Consider the following 23,608-nt stretch of genomic DNA (forward strand, 5'->3'; position numbering starts at 1 on the left):
ATCTAAAGACTCTTAAGATTTGTGCATTACATCCAGCCACTCTTAACACCCTATCAGATAAATTCTGAATGCTCTTTTCTAAGAGTGCTTTTCAAATGAAGATGTCCCCATACCTATTTCCAGTCACCATGTTACAGTCATGTCTTGACATGTTGTTTGGGCATATACTGGAAGTTTGTGACAATAAGACCTGTTCAGAGAAAATGCAAGGCCTAATTCCTGTTTACACTATGGCCATTTACACCCCTGTAATGTAATGGAGCTTAATGTAAATTTGAATCCGATTCATAGAGGGAAAATTGCAAATGCTAACATGCAAGTTTTACTGTAAGCACATGAATAATATCAAAAGCTTGTGCTTAACTTTAAGTACTGAAATCTAAGTCTTTGCAGGATCAGAGATCTAAGATTAAGACCATAACAAGTGCATGTGGAACAAACCAATGGCAGGGGTAAGACTGGAAGGATGCGGTGACAGAGTAATGCAAATGAGATGTAACAGAAACCCCTTCTTTATCTAGTCATTTTGTGCACTTTTAGAAATGCATAAACAAACCAAGACCTTCACAAACTATGCTAGCTAGATGCGTCAGTTTGGGTAAGTTAAATAAAAGCTTTAGAGGGGTAGTTGAGTTAGTCTGTAACAGGAAAAATTTAAAAAACAACAAATAGACTAGTAGCATCTTAATGACTAACAAGACATGTAGATTGTATCATGAGTTTACATGGGCACAACCCACTTCTTCAGATGACGAATAAAAGAATTAGTTGGGATCAGAATGGGAGAGGGAGAACGAATCATTTGGTATAAAGCAGTTGACATGTTTATAAACATTCAGAAACACCCTCAAAGCTCTGATTTTTTTCCCCACTTTAAATCCTGCATTCTCTGTTCCCTTTCCTAGGTGAAAAACCATACAAGTGCACCTGGGAGGGATGCACATGGAAGTTTGCTCGTTCTGATGAACTAACACGACATTTTCGTAAACATACTGGAATCAAACCCTTCCAGTGCCCGGACTGTGACCGTAGTTTCTCACGCTCAGATCATCTTGCTCTCCACAGGAAACGCCATATGCTTGTTTGAATGTCTCTTCTCCCTCAACTCCCATCACGCTTCCTTTTTTACATGTTCATTTTAATCTGGATTCAGCTGGACTGAATCTCTGAGCTTATACAATAAAAGCTTCCATATGGTCAGTAATAGATGTTATCTAACCCTGCTATGTCCTTGCCACGGGTCAGACCTAAAGAATGTGAATGGTTTTTTTTCCTAGGGATGCTTCCTGGAGACAGTATGTGTAATGTATTCCTTTTTGAATAAGGAAATTTGTAAACTAACAACTTTGTTGGTTTTGCCATAAAGTCAGCCAGCATATATTGATCAATTAGTAAATGTTATTCAATATCCAGTCCTTGCCAGAGACTTTATTTGAGCCCTGCAAAGGATATGCTCTTTTTTAATGCTCAACAGTGCAATGAATGGACTTTCCAACATTGCTGGTTACAGCAGCATGTTTAAAGCAACACTTTTAGAAAGACACCTTCTCGCTGTAGAAATCCACTCTGCCAAGACAGGTTAATTATTATCATTCACTCAGTAAAATGCTCTCTTTACATCATGAAAGGTTAAATGATAACTGATTTGGACTAATGAATAATACTATCTGAAGAATCATCAGCAGAAATTGGTATATATGCATGATTGTGCCTCTAACCCAATGTCCCCTATCTTTTGTATTATACTGTAGTACATGAGTTTGTGTTTATTGCATGATGTCTCCGTAGATTCCTTAAATGTGTGATTCCTATGTGACACTATCTCTGTTTTGTGTGCAGCCGTACAGATGGAACACACATGGTACTTCTATGACAGACATTACATTATTTTCATAGAGAGCTATCATACCTCATTTCAGGGGTAAAGATATATTTCTCAGTAATCACTCCCCTGTATTTCCTGTTCTTTAATAATTTCATTGTACCTCAGAAACAGCAATTGTTATATCAAAATGCTCCAAACTGTACCATTGTTGGAAATGTGTGCCAATTTGTTAACACTACAGTATTTAAATTTTAGTTCGCAAGATTTTTTTATGGCAAAAATGGCATCCAACTGGAAGCACATCCTGTGAGAAATTGAATTGTGTAACTCTCTCAAGTGACGAGAGTAGACTTGATTAGCCATTTAATGACTCTGTGATTTGGTTTGTGGCTCTGTTGGTTTCTTGATGGTAGGTGGGCCAAGAGATCCCTTAGATATGTGTGTTGTATTAAAAAACTGAGTCAGGGAGGTTCAAATCCCAGTATTTGTTAACAAAATAAAATAAATACCCAGGTGTAAAGCAACCTCAATGTTGGTGCTAAATCTGTTCCAAATCTTTGGAAGTGTTAACTGCACAAAGACAGAGGTTCCTGCATATATTAGTTGACTGCTTTTGGGGCACTACAAGGAAATAAGATGTTGTTTGTCTAAACTGTTATGTCCACAATGGTTTTTGTTCAGTTCATTATGCAAACCAGGCACCATTCCTGCAATATGCAAATGTCATAGTTAAATTTTAACCTCATGGAAAAACTTACTGGAAAGGAAGATATCTGCCTGCTACTTGCTCTGGGAAGGAATTTGAGACCTATAGCACAGATAGTGTTCATGCCCCTAAAACACTGTGGACAGCTAGAAAATCCTAGCCAGTTTACTGTCTTGACAGTGTGGCTCACATCTACCTGACATTCACATCTGCTCCCCACTCTCAGTGCAACTGATAGGAAGGGGAGGGCCTCTAGCAGTATAAGTATAGGCCAATGTATAGATATTTGGGAGAGTAAAGAATAAAATTATACCTTACAGTTAATTGAACTGTAATGCCAAGAGTCAGAGTAATTAGGGATATTGTCAATTCTTGTATAGAAAAGTGCAAAGTGTGCTACTGCCATAAATACAAAGTATTTCTCCCGCTCTAAAATTAACACTCATATACTGAAGTATGGGACTGGACATACATTTAATCTAAGGAATCTCTCACTCTTCTGTAGTGCTGTGGTGTTAATCAAAACATACAGCCTGGAAGTTTCATGTGAATGCTGGTGTAAGGGATCTGAGCCGGTTTCTGCTTTCCTAAACCACCGTATGTCTGGAGTAGCTTTACTGGAATGAATTGAAGCTATGCCAGATTTATAGTTGTGTAATCAATAAAAATTTAACTGCCAGGTAAATTCTTTCAACCTTCTGTGGATTCATAGCTCTGTCATTAACACTGAAAAATCTTCCTGGAAAGAGAACTAGTATAGACTAGTCCCATTAACATCACAGAATCAAAATTGATATCTAAGCTCTTGTTTACAGCTAGCTGTTCATGTACACTGTACTCATTGACTTTAATTGGGGCTCCACGCAGTGCACTCTCACAAGTCAATTCCTGAATTTGAACCTTGAAAAATATCACGGGGGGTGGGGCTAGGTGTTTGGCATGCTGTGGTGAAAACAACTCCGTTATAACCTGGAAACAAGCAGATAGGTTCCTATAAAGAAAGGCGGGTCTCAGACATTCTAATTCCATTTCTATTTTGAACTTAATTTATTCACATCTCATTTGGTATTTTTGTGACAGTACATTTCCTGTGCTGCTTTTTTCTTTTTGGTCTTTCATGAAAGAATTTTGTTAAGTGTTTGCATCTGGGGCCATGTGCTCTTCTGGCATAACTTCACTGAAATTAGTGAAGTTATTCCAGCAATCATTAAATCCCTGAGATGTAGACTATTAAATCATGTTCTCTGGTTAACCTGTTTGCCTCTGTTTAAAGATATTTATAGTGAGTTGTAGGGAGAAATACTGTTAAGATGCAATATAATTATAAAATGCCCATGGCCATATGCTTTATGATACAGTCCGTCCTTGCTATAAGTCTAAGATACATTCCAAAAAATTTGAACTGATAGCAAAACAACTTAAAGCGAGGATTTTTTTTCCCCACGGCTGCCTTTTGTGCGCAAATTTTTTTTTGCCCAACTTAAGAGCGGGGAATGGGATGACTTATTACACATCAGTTCCTACTAGCTTCAACGACGCTAGTGCAGATCGGATGTGTATTTGGGTGACTTATAGCAGGAATCCCCTGTATAGGACACTGACAGCAGACTTAAATTTAAACATTAAATAGAATCTTAATTATTTGTAACCAAATAAGATAGTTTCATGTAAATGACCTGTTATAGGATTTTTCACTTTATGTATGTGGTGTTGGATCTTCTGGGAAGTCAGAAAAGAGATTACAAAGTAAATTTTATCTTTTTAGTTTAAAATGTGAATCTGCATTTTAAATGGGGCATTAACTTTGGTTTGGGGAGTGCATCAAAAAAAAATTAACTAAGGAAATACTAAACAAGCAGCAGCTCCTATCTAGAGAGCTCACTCCTCTTGTTCACCTGGATGGAAGCAGGACTGGGTCTAAAGATACACACACAACTCTGCAGCAGGATTTACTTTGTGTATTTAAAAGAAGAACCTGTGCACTAGCACTGTGTAGCATGTAACTTGGAATACCATTATACTAATATTGTACCTGTATGTACCATTTGACATTATAGTGGATTACATTATAATGGATTTCCGAGACAATCCTTCGGAGTTAAACAGGTATGACAGTAATATGGTTTTATTTAAATATACACTGTAGTTCTGTAATGATCTCTCCAAAAGCCAGAAGCTTGTGTGAATGTTGTCTGTGTTTTGTCTCTGTCAAGGTTAGTAATCTGTAAATGAATGCAAATCCTTTCTTAAAAAAAAACATTTTACATGTATTAAGAGGGTTACAACAGTTTTCATTATGTCTTACCGATATTAGCACTTTTCTGCTATTTATGTACTTTAAATGTTAGAGGGTCAAAATAATCTTTCTGCTTAGCATTTCTTAAAACATTACCTGCAAATATAGCAGGGATATTACATTTACTTTAATACTTGTATAAACTATACAGAAATTTTTTTAATAAAATGTAATATATTTTATAAGCTAATAAGACTGAGTGGGTAATTAAAGGTTTCTAGCATGCATTACTATAACTTGCAAATACTGAAACATTTTGGTAATCTTTCTTACTAAAGATGTGAATGTTTAATGTACTTTCACTGTTTCTACTTTGGTAGTCCAATGGGAATTCAGTAATGACATTTTGTCATGGCAAACTGTGAACATAAATTTGTACTGTACAGTCCTCATGCTATATACAGTATACAATATGTATTATACTTGTTAATAAAACTATCAGAATATTAAATGTGATCATGTAATTATATTCCATACAATAGACTATACTTATTTATAGAGAAGGATGTTCAGAAAAGAAGCTATTGAAATATGTAAAATCAGAACTTGTACAATCACACAAAACAAAAATCCAACTCAATTTCCCATTTCTGAACCCTAAAAAAAAAAACCTTCAAAAATCAGATTACTGGAATGACTGTACACTTTAGACATTTTTTTTCATGAAAATATCTATATTCATTAAAGAATATGCTGATCTGTAAATCATAGATTAAGGTTAGATTCGCTACAAATTCATGCATCACATTTATTGTAGATACATCTGAATGAAAAGGGTAAAACAAAAAACTTAGTGCGAACAGTTCACTGGATTTTGATTCCACCTACTTTTACCTCTATTATTTGCTGTTCCCTAGCAACTAAACCTTTGTATACTTTTGAAAAAAGTGATTTTCAGGTTCAGTCAAGATTAATGAATTAATACATAATGTTTGAGATATGTAGTTGATTATAAAAGTTAGGTCATCCAACAGAAAACATTATATGACATTGGGACATATGAATTCCAAACACTGAATCTCTGGTTCAGTTGTTGCTCTGAACTGTTTGTGAGAAATCCATGCTCAAATATATTGATACATTAGAATTTGTTAATTTTTTAACAATCAAGTCTTGATAAAAGACTTTGCACAGTTCATAAAACTGACCTCCCTTTCTTGTATGGCATAGTTATAATATCCAAGCCAATTTCCTCCATATAGTTGCCCAATTTTTTTTCCTCCAATACCAAATGGCAAAAGCAAACAGCTTTCCTTCCCTTAGGTCTTTTCTCAGTCTAATCCTCCTATTTCTGATTCTAGCCTATATTTGTTTTTTTCCAAAGTCTTGCTTTTGAGGCAACGGCCTGGGATATGTGCCCTGGAAAAGTAGGCCTTACTCATTGCTATGGTTTGCGACATAATGACATGTGGAACAGCAGAGGTGGCAACAGATTTCTCATAATACTATATATTTTGTTTTATAAGTAGAACCTAGATGCCCAAGGCTTGCTGTGCTAGACACTGTATACACATAGAACAAAAATATAGTCCCTGTCCCAAGCAGCCTACAATCAGCAGATACATATTCAGAAGTGTAATAAAGCAACTAGTAATTGCATTGAAAAGTAAATTGAGTAAGTTTGATACCAGAGCCTAGGGGAGGGGGCGAAGGCAAACCCATCCCTTAATATACTTTGCAACACTCTCTCTTCCAAATTATTTAGCTGTCCTCGAAGCAATGCTGTTGACCCTAATTAAACCAGCAGCCTTTTCCCACCTTCTGCTACTTGCCCATGGAGGGAGGAAAGCAGACAATAAGGCTATGTCTACGACCTATGTCTAAAACCCCCTTTTGCCAAAATCCTTATGCCTCAGGTATACAGATCTTGTGCAAAAGGGGGTATTTGCGCAAAATGGATCCATTTACACTGCTGGTTTTTGCGCAAAAACCTCTTGTGCAAAAAGCCTCGGGCAGAGATGATGCTAATGAAGAACAAGAAGTTGCTAATGAGCACTTCATTAGTATGCTCTCTGTTGGCAAAAGCCGGCAGTGTTGACATAGCCTGAGACTTGGTCTACACTGCAGGATTTTTGTGCAAGAAGCCTTTTGCAGAAGAGTTCTTACGCAAAAACTTCTTGCACAAAAGCACGTCCACACCTCAAAGCGCATCGCAAACGCGATGTATTTTTGTGCAAGAGAGCGTCCACTCTGCATGGACACTCTTGCACAAGGAAGTTCTGATTTTCATTAACAGAATGGCCATCAGAGCACCTGTGTTTTTTCCGATAGGAGTTTCTTGCACAAAAACCCCTCCGGAGTGTCCACACCTGCCTTTTTGTGCAAGAGCTGTAGCGCAAAAAGGAGTTACTCCTTGTGGGGAGAGGAATAACTCTACCTGAAAAAGCCCTCTGTTCTGTTGATTTTCTTGTGCAAAAATGCGCTTGAGGTGTGGACATTCTGCCGGTTTTTGTGCAGAAACAGCCGTTTTTGTGCAAAATCCTTGTGGTGTAGACATAACCTAAGTATAACTCCTGAAGGATTTCTGCAAGGGTTTAAATTATATGGGGCCAGAGACAGAAGTTCTCCCACAGACCAATAGGCTCCTTGGTCTTGAAAGCCCATACCTGTTTCCCTTGAAAACTCCCCACCTTTTTTTCTGTGAAGGCTGCCTGCAGAGAACAGACTACTTCACTGAGGCCTTGTTTAAACTACAGAATTTTGTCAATGCAATTCATGCTGATACACAGCCAGCACTTTAATTAAACCACTGTTGCATGCCCACACTATGCTCCTTGGGATGGCAAAGTGCCTCCACACTAGCAGCTTTTGCAATGACACAGAGAGCAGTGCACTGTGGGTAGCTATCCCATAGTGCACCTGGCTGCAGGGTGCTTTGGGAAGGTTGTGCAATGCCTCATGGACAGGTGCCATGATGCAGGTTTCTAAATCCTATGGTTCCATGGGCGTTCTATGAGATTGCCAGCATTGCAATGTGTTCACTGCCACTGTTTCATCAACAAAAGCTGCCTTTTGCTAACAAAACTGTGTAGTGTACATAAGACCTGATTGTCTTAGGCTCTTTTTGCCTCCTGCTGTTTTTTTCTGCATTCACTAAGACCCTTTATGTATAGTGTAATCTGCAGCTCTGGATTGTCAATAGTTGCTGAGACAACAATCAGCACAAAAGCATATAGATCCTGCAGAAACTTTCTGGCTAACTCTTGTGCATCAGCACTACAGAAACAGAGGACACAAAGATTTCTGTGCTACACTCTTTATGCAAAGCCCTCTAATTCTAAAGAATGTCATTGTGCAACACGGCCGGGTTATATAAGGCCACGAGGAGAGTGGACTAAGCCTTTGAACAGTAAATCTAGTGATTTAAGTAATTTTAAAAAGTGGGTATGAATTTTACTGTAGCCTTTGGTTGCAGTGACCCACATGTTGCTCAGTTATGCATGCTGTGTGTCCATTTACTGTGTTTTACAGAAAGAAATACAACAAGAGACTGTTTCAGAGCAGCATCATTCTTAAAAACAAAGGGCTAAGATGCTTCCTGCTTGTGGCTTTATTAAGCTTGCTTACGGTGATCTAGCTGATGCACACTCAGCATGGGATGTTCTGGGTAAGGTAGGGAAACAGTGGCTTTCAGCCTTCTTTGTGCTGATCCTGGAGATGGTCTGAGGTAGGGATGTGAATGGTTAACCAGTTAACCGGTAAGCCTCACCCTTAACAGGTGACGCTTACTGGCTCTCTACCCGCCACGGGCAGGAAGCTACTCCAGCCCTGAGAGGCCCACCTCAGGCAGGGACACGCCAACCATGGGCCTGTCCCGGGCTTGCCACAGGCAGGGGCACTCCAGCTGGCCAGAGCAGCATCACGTTTAACCAATTAAACAGGATTTTACATCCCTAATCTGAAGCAGGATTTTCTTGTGCCCAGCTACCTGTGGTTCCAAATAAACAGTCTTGCACAATGTAGCCTGATCCCATAAGCTGGGGCAAAGGGAGTAGCATAAGATTTGCTGTATTGTTCCAACCCCACTTTGGGATGCACCTACACTGGAAGTATCATGTGGTAGCTGGTTAAACTGGCTTTGTGTCAGTTTTGTGTCTCTGGAATAGTGTGTAGAAGCCAGAGCAAGGGCCAGAAACAAATACAAAGCCTTTTATGCACGGCACTCAGAAAGAGTCGGTTTCTTGTTCTGAATCAGTATTAACAGAGGCAACTAATGAGTGACCTCATACCCAAGTTACTTACTTGTTAAAACTTTTACAGAATGCTTTCAACTATCTCCTGGTTGGGAAAACTATAATACAGGAATTTAAAACCCGACTTTAAAACTTGGACCTGACTTTAACGAACAACACTGGGGCCCACGACCTAAAAGATGCACATTTCCACATCCCAGTACATCCAACATACAGACAACTCCTGATTCACGATGGGACATGAACATATCCAATACAGAATGCTTCCATTTGGTCTCTCCACTGCACCAAAGGGGTTCTCCAAAAGTCTTGGTCTACTACCAGGTTGCAGCTCACCTATGCAAACAAGGGATTATATTTTCCCCATACCTGGATGACTGCCTCATCAAAGGTCATTCATACAAGGAGACAGAAACAATCACAAGACTCAGCCATCAACCTCTTACAGAGATTAGGGCTTCAAATAAATTTTCAAAAATCTACTTTGATACCAGCATTACAACTAGAATTCATCATGGACTATCTAGACTTAACTGAAGCCAGAGCCTCATTACCTCAAACCAGATTCCTGACTATCAAACACCTCAAAGACAACATGTCTATCTGCCCAAAAATTAAGACACAAACATACCTACAATTACTGGGTCACCTGACCATCACCACATTCGTGGTGAAGTATACCAGACTGCATATGATGTGCCTCCAGGGCTGGCTGAAACCCACCAACCATACTCACCATGGTGGTTATACCACTCACACAAGTGCTAATGTCATTACAATACTGGACAAAAAGAACATCTGCGTAGGTGTCCCCTTCTGTAGACTTCCATCTATCATGATCACTATAGATGCCTCCCTCCTGGGCTGGGGAGCACACCTAGACCACCACATGATACAAGGAAGGTGGTCAACATTGGAATCACACCTACACATAAATCTTCTAGAACCCAACACCTTATGGAATCCCTGCCTTCACTTCCTACTGCTCATCAGAAGCAAATCAATCCAAGTAATGTCAGACAATATTACATCAATGAAGAAGGCAGGGCCTGATCATGTTCCCTATGCATGAAGCGATGAAACTATGGAATTGGTGCATCCAGGATCACGTCAACAACACTGCTTCCTATTTACTGGGGTGTCAGAATACTACGGCTGATATACTAGACAGGTGATTTTCAGAGGAAATGAATGGGAACAGAACGTAACATAACAAATATTCTATGGGGAGTCCCATCTTTTGACCTATTTGCCACATCACAGAGCCACAAAATGCTCCCTGTTTTGCTCCAGAGCAGGACTTGGCCCACCCCACTCTCATCACTCTCTGGGGGACACTTTTCTGATTCAGTAGGACAAGACACTTAAGTAGTATTCCCACCCATCCCACTAATACACAGGATTCTAAGCAAGGTCAGGGACAACAAAGCCAATGTTGTCTTAATCACCTCAGCATGGCTCAGGCAGACCTGGTACCCTTACCTGCCGTGCATGGTGGTCTGTCTCCCGTCTGGAACAGCAGATGGGACTCCACACACAGTATTTACTTTCACAACTGGAAATGTGTCTTGGTAGTGTGCCTGCAAAAAGGGCTCACTCCCTACACAACACCTCTTCCTATAGTATTGAAGTGCCTGGTAGAGCTCATGAACTCGGAGCTATCATTCAGCTCTATCAAAACACATCTCATGCAATTAATGTGTTCCACAACAAAACAGAAGGATTCTTGGCATTTACACATTCCACCACCAAAGACTTCATGGGGCTTCAGAAACTTTGCCCAGAAGTAGTCCCTCCCATTCCCACATGAGATCTACACATAGTCCTTGGGAATCTCATCAGACCTCCCTTTGAAACCTTAGCGACTTGCTCTTTACTACACATGTCAATGAAGGTACCATTCTTCCTTGCCATTACATTGTCCAGAAGGAGGAATGAAATAAATGCACTGATGACCTACACACTCTTCTTAAAAATAAGGTCATGATGTGACCTCACTCTAAATTCCTCCCAAAGGTGTCATCCACTTTTCACATCAACCAGCTGATACACCTGCCTACATTCTACTCTAAACCACACAAAACCCCACAAGAGGCTGTACTCCACAACCTAGGGGTTAGAAGAGCAATAGCCTTCTATTTAGATAAAATAAAACATTGTGTAAATCCTCTAGGCCAACAATGAGTGGGCTGCATCAGTGGACTGCAAGATTGAAATAGGACAAGTGCAATAACCAAGACCCTAAGACTAAGATTAAATACATTTAATTTGAGTCCCCTTCTTTATCATGCCTCTTCAACATAAAATGATCCATTATAAGGGGCAAATTAAATTGTCAGCAAAAGTCACATGAAGAAACAGAGGGAGTGCATGGATCTCACATTGTTGCGTGCAATCAGCACACACCCTTGCATTAAGTGTGTGTCACTGCCTAATACACTCCAATAATGCCACAGGATAATAACTGTGCACACAGTGCCTGCCCAGGCACTGCCACTGAAGATCTCTGATCAGTAGTGCCAGGATGCAGACACACCTAAAATGGAGCCTCCACTGGGACACACATCTCAAAGAACATCAGTTACTGTCCAAAGTGAGTAATTTTCTCTTTTTGTTCTAGAGTCCTCCTATGTTTAGAGGAGCAGGACTATGATGCAATCTTGTTTGTTTACATTAAAAATACAGGCTATGTCTACACTACAAGGTTTTTGCGCAAAACCAGCTGTTTTTGCACACAAAAAAAAGCCGGGGAGCATCCACACCTCAAATGAACTCTTGCGCAACTAAATGGGCAGGTAAACAGCAGAACAAGGGGCTTTTTCCACCGTAGGTAAACCTCCTTTTCTGAGGCAACAAGGTGGGGGGAGCAGGAGCCAGTGCTGGGGGAGAACAGCTTAAATGTCAGGTGGCAGGGGAAGCAGGACGGTCAGGGGCTTACCTACCAGCTCTTAATATATTTAAAAATCAGAAGTGCAGTAGGAGGGACCTGGCATGAGCTGGGACAGCTGATTCCCGGCTCATGCCAGGTCCCCCCATTGCACTCCAGTCTTTTTACATTTAAGGCTGGTGCACAGCAGGGGGACCCACATGAGCTAACAAATCAGTTGGCCCAGCTCATGCCAGGTCCCCCCACTGCACTTCAGCATTTAAAATGCATTAAGAGCATATATTTCAAAGGCAAACCCACAGCGGGCCAGGAGATAACTCTGCTGCAGCACCCCTGCTTATCAACTAATCGACTAGTCGATGGAAAATCCTTCGACTAGTCGATTAGTTGATTAAACTAAATTTAACATCCCTAGTTTGAGCATCTAAGTGAAGTTTGTGTCTTTGTCTACATTTGCAATTTAACATTGTACAACGTTTCAAATGTGAGTGTTGCTCACATCTTTGTTTGGGGCGGGGTAACTTTTTCAATGTAATCCATACTTCCTTGCTCTATTCTTCCTCCATCCATGCTTCCCCCATATTCACTTTCTCTCATCTCTTTTTCTCCACTGATTAAAAAGGACTCAGTGCCTGGTAGCTCAAAGCACACTGGATCTTTGTCAAGTAAGCTGATTTCTAAGAAGAGCCCAAGCACAATGAACAAAAGGAAAAACTATGTAGCACTTTAAAGACTAACAAGATGGTTTAATAAGTGATGAGCTTTCGTAGGCCAGATCCACTTTCTCAAATCTGAGGAAGTGGGTCTGGTCCACTGTCATCATCTTGAGGGTTAGCCAGCATCCTGGGGACTAAGGGGTTAACTATGGCCGTTACCTAAACCAGGTGGCAAGCAGCCAATAGAAATGTAGGTAGGAATTTCAAACTGGACAAAGGAACTTTGGGGAGTTGCCCTCCTTTGTCCTCTTGTTTTAACAAGATCAGACTAATACGGCTACCTCTCTACTACAGGCACAGTGAAGAGAGTGCCAACCAAAGTTCTCATCTGCATCTGCATAGCATGTTGGAAAGCTGGCCCTACCGCACATTCTGGACACCAATCCAGCAAGCAAATGCCTGTGTGTCATCTGGGCTAGTCTGGGCATGCTTCTATGTGTGACTTAACAGGCAGTGATCCATTTAGATAAAGTGTCAGATAGGAGAGTGCAATGAAACCAATTGCTTTCACAGACCTGACCAGTACATTACAGCTTGCATGTGCCTTACCTCCATCATAAATACTCTGTAAAATATGTGCAACTTCTAAACAAGCCCAGAGTGACATTCCCATATTGTATCTGTCAGCTTCTCAGGAAATGTTCCAAGGAGCTTGGCTTGAAGGCCGTCATGTTAGCCAAAAGTAACACCCCGTTGTAGGCAATACCACCTAGCCACCTGCAGCATTATTAAGGCTAAAGCATTAACTCTGGCAGTTCTGCTTCTCCATCTGCATCCGTATGGCCAAGAAGATGAAATGTCAAATATTCTTCATATGAAGTGACACGAGTGTGCTCTGTTTTTGCCATATCTCTTGTTTCAACTGCCACAAGGTGTCTGGGGAATGTCATACAGTTTACACAGTAGGGCTTGAATGAGAGAAATTTTCATTTTTGTCCTCAGCTTTTAGCTCAGATGATTAGCAACTTGGCAGAAAACAAAGTCAATCTGTTTCATTATCTCAGTCAAAATGTTTCCTAGAGGCCTTACTTTTATCATGATCTCTAAATGAAATATGAGTGTGCCAGAAAAAATAATTAACTCTAAAATGTGAGCTGTGACTTTCCTAATTGCAGCTAGTCTGTGGTTTGAAGCTGATACTGTAATGAATTATCTAGTGCTGTGTTTCTTAATCTAGGGCCACATATGCAGCTCTCTGTGTGTTATTTTGGGCACATCCACAGAGTAGATATGCTACTTGTACGGATGTCACATAGACTACAGCTATATTCTGATTGGGCCACGGGCAGCTTGTGGCCTGAGGAGCAGAGTCTTAACTTACACACCCAATCCTATTTAGCCAACACCAGACCAAAAAAGCTGCCTTGCCTAGTAGTCACACTATACTCACAGTCTATTGCTCGGCTTTCTTGCTTTTTTGTCAATGCCTCTCTTCTTTCCTCTTCCTTCCTACCCCCTTTGTCTATTGTGAGTCACTGTGTGTTCTCCCTTCACACATAAAATACTCAGCAACTCCCCTGAAATAATTGGGAGAAAAGACTGAGTCCCAGCAAATCATAATCATTATTTTTTAAAACTGTCAAAAGTAATATGGTATAAGGTAACTAGACAGAAGAAACAAATGCACTAGAAATAAGTTCCTACAAACAACATTTTAAATATGTAATAAATGAGACTAAAAGCATGTTTAGCACCTGTTCCTAATGATTCCCATGGACTCATCAGCTAGGAGCACGCATGATATTATCTAATACTTGTACAATGCATGTTACAAAATAGAAAACTGAGGCACCAAGAGGTAACTGATTTTCCAAAAGGTAAGCTCTAAATCCCTGGTAGATCTAGAACTAGAACTTTTGCATCCTGAGCGCCATGCTTCAAGCAGCATGATATATTGTCTGCTGTCCATGAACATGCACATGGGAAATGTTCCTGAATGTGTTGAACTAGATAAACAATTCATTATCTTTCTGTTGTAACATTGTAATCAGAGGAGGAGTGTGCTTTATCTATTCGAATGTGACCTTTAAGAGAAATATAGGAAATACTCAACAGTGATTAAACGGCCGACCACTAGATGTCGCCCTTGCTCCATATGAATACACATGAACATGGAAAATGACAAAATTACTAAGAAACAAGAGAATTACAATTTACAAATGTAATTAGACATTAAAAAATGAGTCAGCTATTACATCTGACTTTCCCCCAGAGAGTCTGATCATGCAGTCTTTGCACACACAAAATATCCTAATGTTTTTAAGATTGAACTCCCATTTTTTGTTAAATAGGTATTTATTATTTATAAAATATCTTACCTTATTCTCTGGTGTTGAAATTCATCCCCATGCAGCGGGCCAGCACAAAAGTGAGACATCACTAAAATTCTAAATACCACTAAAGAGCTATGACTAGTGGTGTATTGCCTGTGTATGTATTATATGCCCTATGACCAGCTGAGAGAGAAAGACAATTCCACCTGAACCTTGAATGTACACGGAGGGGACACCATTTTGAAGAACAAAATAGTATCTGCCACATAGTGTGACCTCATATGCACTGTACGACCAAGGTCACAGAATAGAGGATGCCATGTTTCATGTAAGGGTAGAATTATATTTCTGTTGAAAGTCTCCCCCTCTGAGTCCAACTTTTTATAAAGCTCGAGGCCTTAGCACATTTCCTCACTTAACTTAGGAGGAAAAGAAAATTCTTGAGGCATTTAGCCAAAGGCAAGAAGAGCCAACATTTTGTGCATCCCCTGGCCAGAAGCTCACTGTCCTATTCAGTTTCAGGCAAATACACTACATTTCCAAAAAGGAAATTACAAAAAAAAAAATTCCAAACACAAATTTTGCTTAAGAAAGTTTGCTCCTTGAGAGGAATTCTGCACTGTATTGTAAATGCCAGTAGGGAACAGTTATGATATATAAACAATGAAATTAACATTTTGCCTCACAATTGGACATTTGTGGAGGAAAGGAAAAGTATAGGAGAATGTTACTAGTTAATACTCATAATTAGAGAGCTTGTGGAATCAAATTATCTTTCCCAACTACTTGCAAATTAGAAAGAAATAGAAAAATTTATTTCCCAACAGAATTAAGTTTGAGAGCTTAAAAAAACAGAATATAAAAAATTATCTAACAGGAAGAACTGGCTTGTTGGTTTCTCTGCTTTGCATAGGTAAGGAAATCTAAGTGAAGATGTTTTACTTCTTCTTTTCATACCTGGTAAACAGGATAGACTAAGTACTAGTAAATGTCACTTCAATATTTTCAATGCAATTAATGATAATCATTTGTTTAATTTTTTCACTTTGTTTTAGGTCTTTGGGAAAAGGTAAATGTGTTTTACGGAATAGAAGAATAGGTATTTTAGACAGATTGGTATGCTTTTTTGCTGTATAATTTAGTAGATGGCTGGCTTATCTTATTAATAAACCATTAACATATCTCTTAGCAGTGTTGCCATAGCTGTGTTGATTCGATGATATGAGAGACACAAGGCAGATGAGCAAATATCTTTTATTGGATCACTTTCTGTATATGGAAAGGACAAGCTTTCACGCATACATAGAAGTCTTCCAAACCTGCCATGTGTCTCATTAATATATCTGACAATTATACAGTATCTTTCATGACACTGCAGTATGTAAAGCAATAATTATAGATATCAGTCCACCCAGTGCTGAAATGCTGCCGCCCCTGAAGTTTAGCCAGGCAGCTGGTTAACAGCATATAGCAATATTACACAGCATTTTAGGATAGTTAATAATTCTGTATCCAAATTGTCATTATAGGGATGGGAGAGCAATTAGGTAGGAATGGCTAAAGTATCCCAGCTAGAATTTGGCAGTGATACCCATGGTAACATTGCTATTCTTGCAAAAAAAAATCCATCTAATCTTTAATAACTAGGAGTGACCAGGACATAAGTTTTATACATGTTCTCTAGTCACCTCAAAGAACATTGATTCAGTAATGACTCAGAGAGATCAGCACCACATATTGAAACATCAATATATTCACCAAGAGCACTAAACTTCCTTCTGCCTATGAAAATTTTCCCCTACCTCCCCAGTGGCCTGAATTTCAAGCACTGAGCATGCAGGCTAATGAAGAATGCAGCCAGCAGTTCCCATGAAAGTCTTTGGGTTGGATCGGAATGTGTTGCTTAAATAGTGTACCTGATTAGTGCTGCACAGAAGTGAACTCTATCACAAGCCATTTCATAACCAGATCAAAGACAAACATACAATATCTTTTTTTCAGGTAAGACTTGATAACATCAATTGCCAGGAGCATTTTCAAATGTGGGTGCCTAAAAGTTGGCATCTAAATTCATATTTAGGATCCCAATTAAATGGTCTCATTTTCAAGATGCTATGTGCCACTGAAATCAGCAAATAGTGGGTTCTCAAAACCTCTAAAATCGGGCCACCTTTAATTGTCCATCCAAGCCAGAAGAAAGGAGACCATGGGTAGGGTTAATGAGGCTGCAACTTTATTCATTTGTAATATCTGGGGGTATGTCTACACTAGTCCCCTAGTTCGAACTAGGGAGGCTAATGTAGGCATTTGAACTTGCAAATGAAGCCCGGGATTTAAATATCCCGGGCTTTATTTGCATGTTCCCATCCGGTCGCCATTTTTAAATGCCAGTAGTCTGGACTAACTGCCTGCGACTACACGCGGCAGTTAAACGGTAATTTGAACTAAGTCTTTAGTTTGAATTATCTGTTATACCTCATTCCAGGGGGTATGTCTACACTAGCCCCCTAGTTTGAACTAGGGAGGCTAATGTAGGCATTCGAAGTTGCAAATCAAGCCCGGGATTTAAATATCCCAGGCTTTATTTGCATCTTCCCGGCTGGTCACCATTTTTTGAAATTTACAAGTCTGGACTAACTGCCCGCATCTACATGCGGCAGGGACTCGGTAGTTCGAAATAAAGCCCTAGTTCGAACTGCCTGTTAAACCTCATTCCAGGAGGAATAACAAGTAGTTCAAACTAGGGCTTTAATTTGAACTACCAGGTCCCTGCCACGTGTAGACACAGGCAGTTAGTCCAGACTAGTGGCATTTAAAAATGGCGACCGGACGGGAACATGCAAATAAAGCCTGGGATATTTAAATCCCGGGCTTCATTTGCAAGTTCGAATGCCTACATTAGCCTCCCTAGTTCAAACTAGGGGGCTAGTGTAGACATACCCTGGGAGTTTCCAACAACAAATTGTACAATGAAGGGAGGAGAGAATCGATCCCCTCACTGATCCTGACACAGGAACCCCACCCACCCTATCTCAGCTCCCTGAAATGGGGACAGGAAAAGGCAAGATAACAGGAGGAACTGGTCCCTTCTCACAAGACCTAGGAGCCTAGAACCCTCCTACTCAGTTCCCATAATGGATGCCTTACTTCAAATTCTTCCATACCAAGTACCACACTGGACAACAGTCATGTGGAGACATAAGAAAAAACTGAGGTGAACAATATTTGCATCTAGTGCATGTTCACTGGCTGTTCAAGAGTGTATCAGGTGCATCAGCTGGTGCCATAGCATGCCTCTTCTTCCTTGCCAGTCTAGGGTTGCTTAACTCCCCAGGCTTAGATGTGAAAACCCTTATCACTTGTAGGCTCATCTGTGCACCCAGAATGCAATTCACTGCCTGCAAGTCCACACTACTCCTCACTTTGTCTATTTGCAAGATGCTCCAGAAAGTGATGGAAGAGACTTAGCTCTGCTTTTCTATCTGAGGTCTCATGTATGTCCTCTATGCACAGAATGCTATCACCCGAATTGCCTGAATCACTGTGGCCCCTAGTTCTAATGAGACTGCAGTCATAGCAGCCCTTACCCAGAAAGAGTGGGAACTAATTTCTGACTGATAACATGAAGCTTTTGTTTGAAAATGATCATACTGTTGCAGCTCCCAGTCTAAATCACTCATCCTCTCTAACCTCCAAATGTATTGCACATCCACCTGATTATCTCCAGGCTTCTTCCTGGGAATTGTTCTGACATGACAGCTGTGCAGCTTAAAAAGGCGGCTTCCCAACTTTTCCAGGTTCTAGCTACCCTTGGATGCTTGGCTTGTCCTTGCTTTGCTTTTCTTGTCCAATTTTATAGTCTATCATCGCTTCCCTGTGATAAAATGCCCATGTTTTCACCTCTCCACAGAGTAAGTATTGCAGAAAGGATTAACTGGATCTGACACTCATGCACCATGAGATCCTCTGCTAATCTCAATTAGCCCCTCAAAGTCCTGTGTCCCCCTACCTCCCTGAAGAGCAAACCAACATTCCCCACCCGAGTTGGGTCTGAATTTTTCTCTCCTACTCCTGCCTTAATGACTCTGTCTCCAGGCCAGGCCTCTCTCCCTCCAACAAGGAGCTGTGGCTAAATCCATTGTGAGTTTCCCACACACAAAAAGAGAACATGCTATTAGAATTACAATAGACTGTCTGGCACTGAAAGAAGAACTATCAAAAACGGGAAGCTTCTGTATCAAAAAGTTAAACAGATTGGCTAATTCAGTATCGGTTCTGCTAATGCAAAAATCCTGGTAACTAGACCATATGGGAATTCCCTGTCTTAATGCACATTTTGCATTGTTATTGATGTTCCACATATAAAAGGGACTTTTCTTTAATATAATTTATGTTATATATTTTCTGAATATCAGCAAAACTATGTGTAGTCTTTCTTTCTCTCTTTGTATCAACTACAAATAATGAAGAGTAAAGTAGATTGCTCATTAGCTGCTGAATGTGATAACTGACTATAATAAAATGAAATGAGTTTCATAAACAAACAGGCCATTTGTGGTATTTCCAAGGAAGTAAAATCTGATAAATAAAGTGGTAAATTTAAAGTGTAAAAGACTTTTTTGTTCTTGTTTAGTCTTTGCCAATTCCTACTAGAAAACATTTCTTTATTACAATATATAGATACTTCTTTTCATCAATAATAAGATACAGGAAAGCAAACTTTTATTGACTGATACAATCCTTGCAGATTGTAGCAATTTTGAGAATTACCATGTTAAATATTTTCTTCAAACTTTCAGGTATTAACTAATACACAGTAAATAACTGATAGAGATTTGTCAGAAATTTTGTACCCCCTCTCTAAGCAAGTCTAGATCAACCAAAATGCTTAAGGAATATAGGGCTAAATCCTGCAGGCCTTATATAGGAAAACTTCTTCCTGGATTAGAGGAAGGCTCTTATTAACATAAATGGGCCTTGAATCAGTCCCTTTAGTATGTGCTTAGCATTTAGCATGTGAATAGTTCCATTAAACACAGCTAGTCTGGGAATATATCATGCTATTCATCTTAGGAAAGAGGCAACTAATGGGAAATATGAGAGGAATATAAAATCATGAATGGTGTGGAGAAATTGAACAGCTTTATTTGCTATAGCACATTAACCCGGCTTTGCTTGAGTCCTTAAGAAAGAGCTCAGGGCAGAGGGTTGGGATTGTGCGGGGTGCAGGAGTCAGGGTTGGGGGTTAGAAGGGGCTCGGGGCAGGGGACAGGGATGCAGGAGTCAGGGCAGGGGATTGGGAGTCAGGGCAGGACCAGGGCGATAGGGGCTGTGCTGCCCAACCAGCAACTCTCCAAGGCTGGCCAAGGCAATGGGGTTCATTCTGCTCAGCCGGCGGCTCCCCCAACCTAACCAGGATGGGCCCTGGGGCTATCTGGACCAGCAGGGACCATGCTGGCCAGATGACAGTTTCCCTGAGCTGGCCGGGGCATGCTGGTCAGGTGACATGTCCTTGGGGATGGCTGGTGTAGTGAGGCTGCAGCTCCCCAGAACTGGCCAGGATGGTGGGGGCAGTGCTGCCCAGGCAGCTGCTGCCTGGGACTGGTTGGGATGGTAGAGGTTGCGCTGCCACACTTGTGGATGGCCAGGATGTGGGGGTCATGCTGCCAAGCCAGTGGCTCCCGCTGCTGCCCAGTCAGTGGCTCCTCAGGACTGGCCAGGCGATGGAAGCCATGCTGCCTGGCTAGAGGCTCCCTGGGGATGGCCAGTGTGCACTGCCTGGCCAGTGGATCCCCAGGGATGGCTGAGGCAGCCAGGCTCACACTGCCTGGCCAGCAGCTCATCAGCACGGGAAATTTACCAGGGTACGGTGGCCAGCAATATCCAGAGCCCTCCCCACAGTTGGTCTCTCTCTTACTGGTGTGCCTGCCCCACTGTGCTCATTCTGCAGTAGAACTGTACCAGTTAGCAGATCTCTCCCTTCCATTGTATGAGAAACCATCAACTACAAGGAACAACCCATTGTCCTGGCACAACCAACCCCTTACCTTTTTTAAGTTAGGTTAAGAGGAAGCTACGGGCCATATTTGTTACTCCTTGTTCTTACTATTTAGGAGGAGTTCTTGAACAAACAGACTCACAGGCAGACAGATGCATGGACAGACAGGCAGACTCGCACACACAAACACTTTCAAATATATAGTAATGTATCCTTTCACATAACACAAGAACCAGGGTTATGTAATGAAAATAATAATAAAATAAAAACTTCTTCACACAACTCCTTGTCAGCCTGTAGATCTTGTTGCCTGAAGAGATTTTGAAGGACAAAAGCATAACTAGGTTAAAAAAAGAATTGGATAAGTTCATGGAACAGAGATCCAGCAATGGCTATTAACCATGATAGTCAGGGTTGAAACCCTAAGCTCTGAGGGTACGTCTACACTACAGAGTTTTGTGGGAAAAAACAGCCATTTTTTCCGACAAAACCTGAATTACGTCCAGACTGCAATCACGTTCTTCCAAAAGTAAATCGGAAGAACGGAGGGGTTTTTCCGGTGTTGGTAATCCTCTTTCTACAAGGAAGAAGCCTTTTTTCGAAAGAGCTCTTTCGGAAAAAGGCGTGTGTGGACAGGGAAGGGACAGTTCCTTCGAAAGAAGATGAAAGAGGAAAAAGCACAGGTGCCCTAGGGGCCATTCCATCCATAGTAATCACAGCTGAAATGTGAGAGAGCGACCATTCACTGTGGATGCTATCTTTCGAAAAAGCAGATCGTGTTTTCAATGCGCTTTTGTGTGTGGACACTCTCTTTTGGAAGAAGTTTTTTCAGAAGGTCTCTTCCGAAAAAAGGTTCTTCCAAAAGAATCCTGCAGTCTAGACATAGCCTGAGTGTCCCCAAACCTTTGACTGCCAAAAGTGTACACAGAATGGATCACTCAATAACTGCCCTCTTCTCTTAATTCCTTCTGAAGCATCTGGTACTGGTCACTATCAGAAGACCATTGGTCTGTTTTATTATGGCTGTTACTACTTAGTACAGCTAAGCTTTCATCCTAACTGAAAATCTAATGATAATTCTAAGAAAGGACTTTCTTTTATTTTTAACTAGAAGGTTTGTCTGGCTTTGCTGGGCTCTAAACTGAATTAATTTTTGTTTTTTTGAAAAATAAAATGAAAATGTACATCCTTTATTTGAATCACTGCTCTGGGGTAGAGCTGGGGATGAAGAGTTCAGTATGCAGGCCTGGAGAGAGAGGATTACGTCAACCCTCTCTCACCACAGCAGCTTGGGCCCAGATGAGAAGTGCCTCTCTATGGCCTCTGCAGTTCCAATGGGCACAGCTGAGGGAGGGGTGCATGTCCCCTGGCTGGGGCAGATCCAGGCTTGTTTGACCCCTGTGCTCCCCAGCCAGAGTGAGGAATGCAGCAAATTGAGCATTTACCTTTTGCTCCCTGACGAAGGGGAAGAAGTCAGCAGTGTTCCCATACAAATTGGGGCAAGGGAGATTTGTCCCCCCCCCTTTCGTAAAGGGTGCCTGGGGGGTGGAAAACTCAGGGCTTGAGCAGTCCTGGCAGGAGGGGGCACGCATGCCCTCCAACCAGACCCTGTCATCTGCCTAGTGATTCTGTCTCTTTTCTGTGTGGATTTATGAGAACCAATTCCTTTCCAGGCACATCCCATTTTCCTGGCACAACCAAACCCTAACATTGCATTAAGTTATGGTAAGAGGAAGCTGCATACCAAATTTGGTGGCCCTAGCTCTTACCATTTAGGAGGAGTTCTTGAACAGACAGGTTCTCTCAAATATATACAGGCAGTCCCCGGGTTACGTACAAGATAGGGACTGTAGGTTTGTTCTTAAGTTGAATCTGTATGTAAGTTGGAACTGGCGTCCAGATTCAGCCGCTGCTGAAACTGACCGCCAGTTCTGACTTACATACAGATTCAACTTAAGAACCCCAAGTCAGCTGCTGCTGAAGCCCGGGGCAGAGCAACTGTGCCTCGGGCTCCCTGTAGTCAGCGCTGGTCAGTTTCAGCAATGGCTGACTTGGGGACGCCTGGGGCAGAGCAGCTGGGGTGCTGCTGGGTTGCTCCAGTAGCGTGGCTCCTTGGCGCTACTGGACCAACCCAGCAGCACCCCATCTGCTCTGCCCCAGGCATCCTGATTCAGCCGCTGCTGAAACTGACCAGCAGCGGCTGAATCAGGACGCCTGGGGCAGAGGGCTGGGGTGCTGCCGGGTTGGTCCAGTAGTGCCCAGAGCGGCGCTGTGGGACCAACCGGCAGCGCCCCAGCTGCTCTGCCCCAGGGTCCACAACAAAAGCCTGGTCTGCTGGGGGGGGCACACTAGCTGCGCCCCCCCCCCCCCAGCAGACCAGGGACACGGGGAGCAAAGCCGCAGCGGCGGGGTGCCTCGCCTCTGAGGCTTTGCTCTGGCGCGGGACCTGCTTTGCTCGCGGTGCTCCTGGTCTGCTGGAGACGGTCCCCAGCAGACCAGGGACACTGCGAGCAAACCCACAGCAGCGGCGTGTTCCCCCGCTTCTGAGGCTTTGCTCTAGCAAAGCCTCAGAAGCGCGGGACCCCGCCACGGCTGTGGGTTTGCTCGCGGTGCCCCTGGTCTGCTGGGGACCGTCTCCAGCAGACCAGGGGCACCGCGAGCAAACCCGCCGGGGCTGCTGCTTTGCTCCCGATGCCCCTGGTCTGCTGGAGATG

The 23,608-nt window shown here is 41.8% G+C and overlaps 1 protein-coding gene across 7 annotated transcripts in view; it reads left to right on the forward strand.

Annotated features, from left to right (window-relative positions):
* The window catches only part of KLF3 (KLF transcription factor 3), a 36,946-nt gene extending 33,373 nt beyond the window's left edge, over nt 1-3,573 (forward strand). For all 7 annotated transcript variants that reach the window (XM_006129527.5, XM_006129526.5, XM_089777845.1 and 4 more), the window contains one exon: nt 906-3,573. In XM_006129527.5, the coding sequence (XP_006129589.1) occupies nt 906-1,087 (182 nt within the window). In that variant the 3' untranslated portion in view covers nt 1,088-3,573. The remainder of the gene's footprint in view (nt 1-905) is intronic.
* The last annotated feature ends 20,035 nt before the right edge of the window (nt 3,574-23,608 follow it).

The sequence above is a fragment of the Pelodiscus sinensis genome, chromosome 4, assembly GCF_052426305.1.
Source record: "Pelodiscus sinensis isolate ZL-2025 chromosome 4, ASM5242630v1, whole genome shotgun sequence".
Lineage (NCBI taxonomy): Eukaryota > Metazoa > Chordata > Testudines > Trionychidae > Pelodiscus > Pelodiscus sinensis.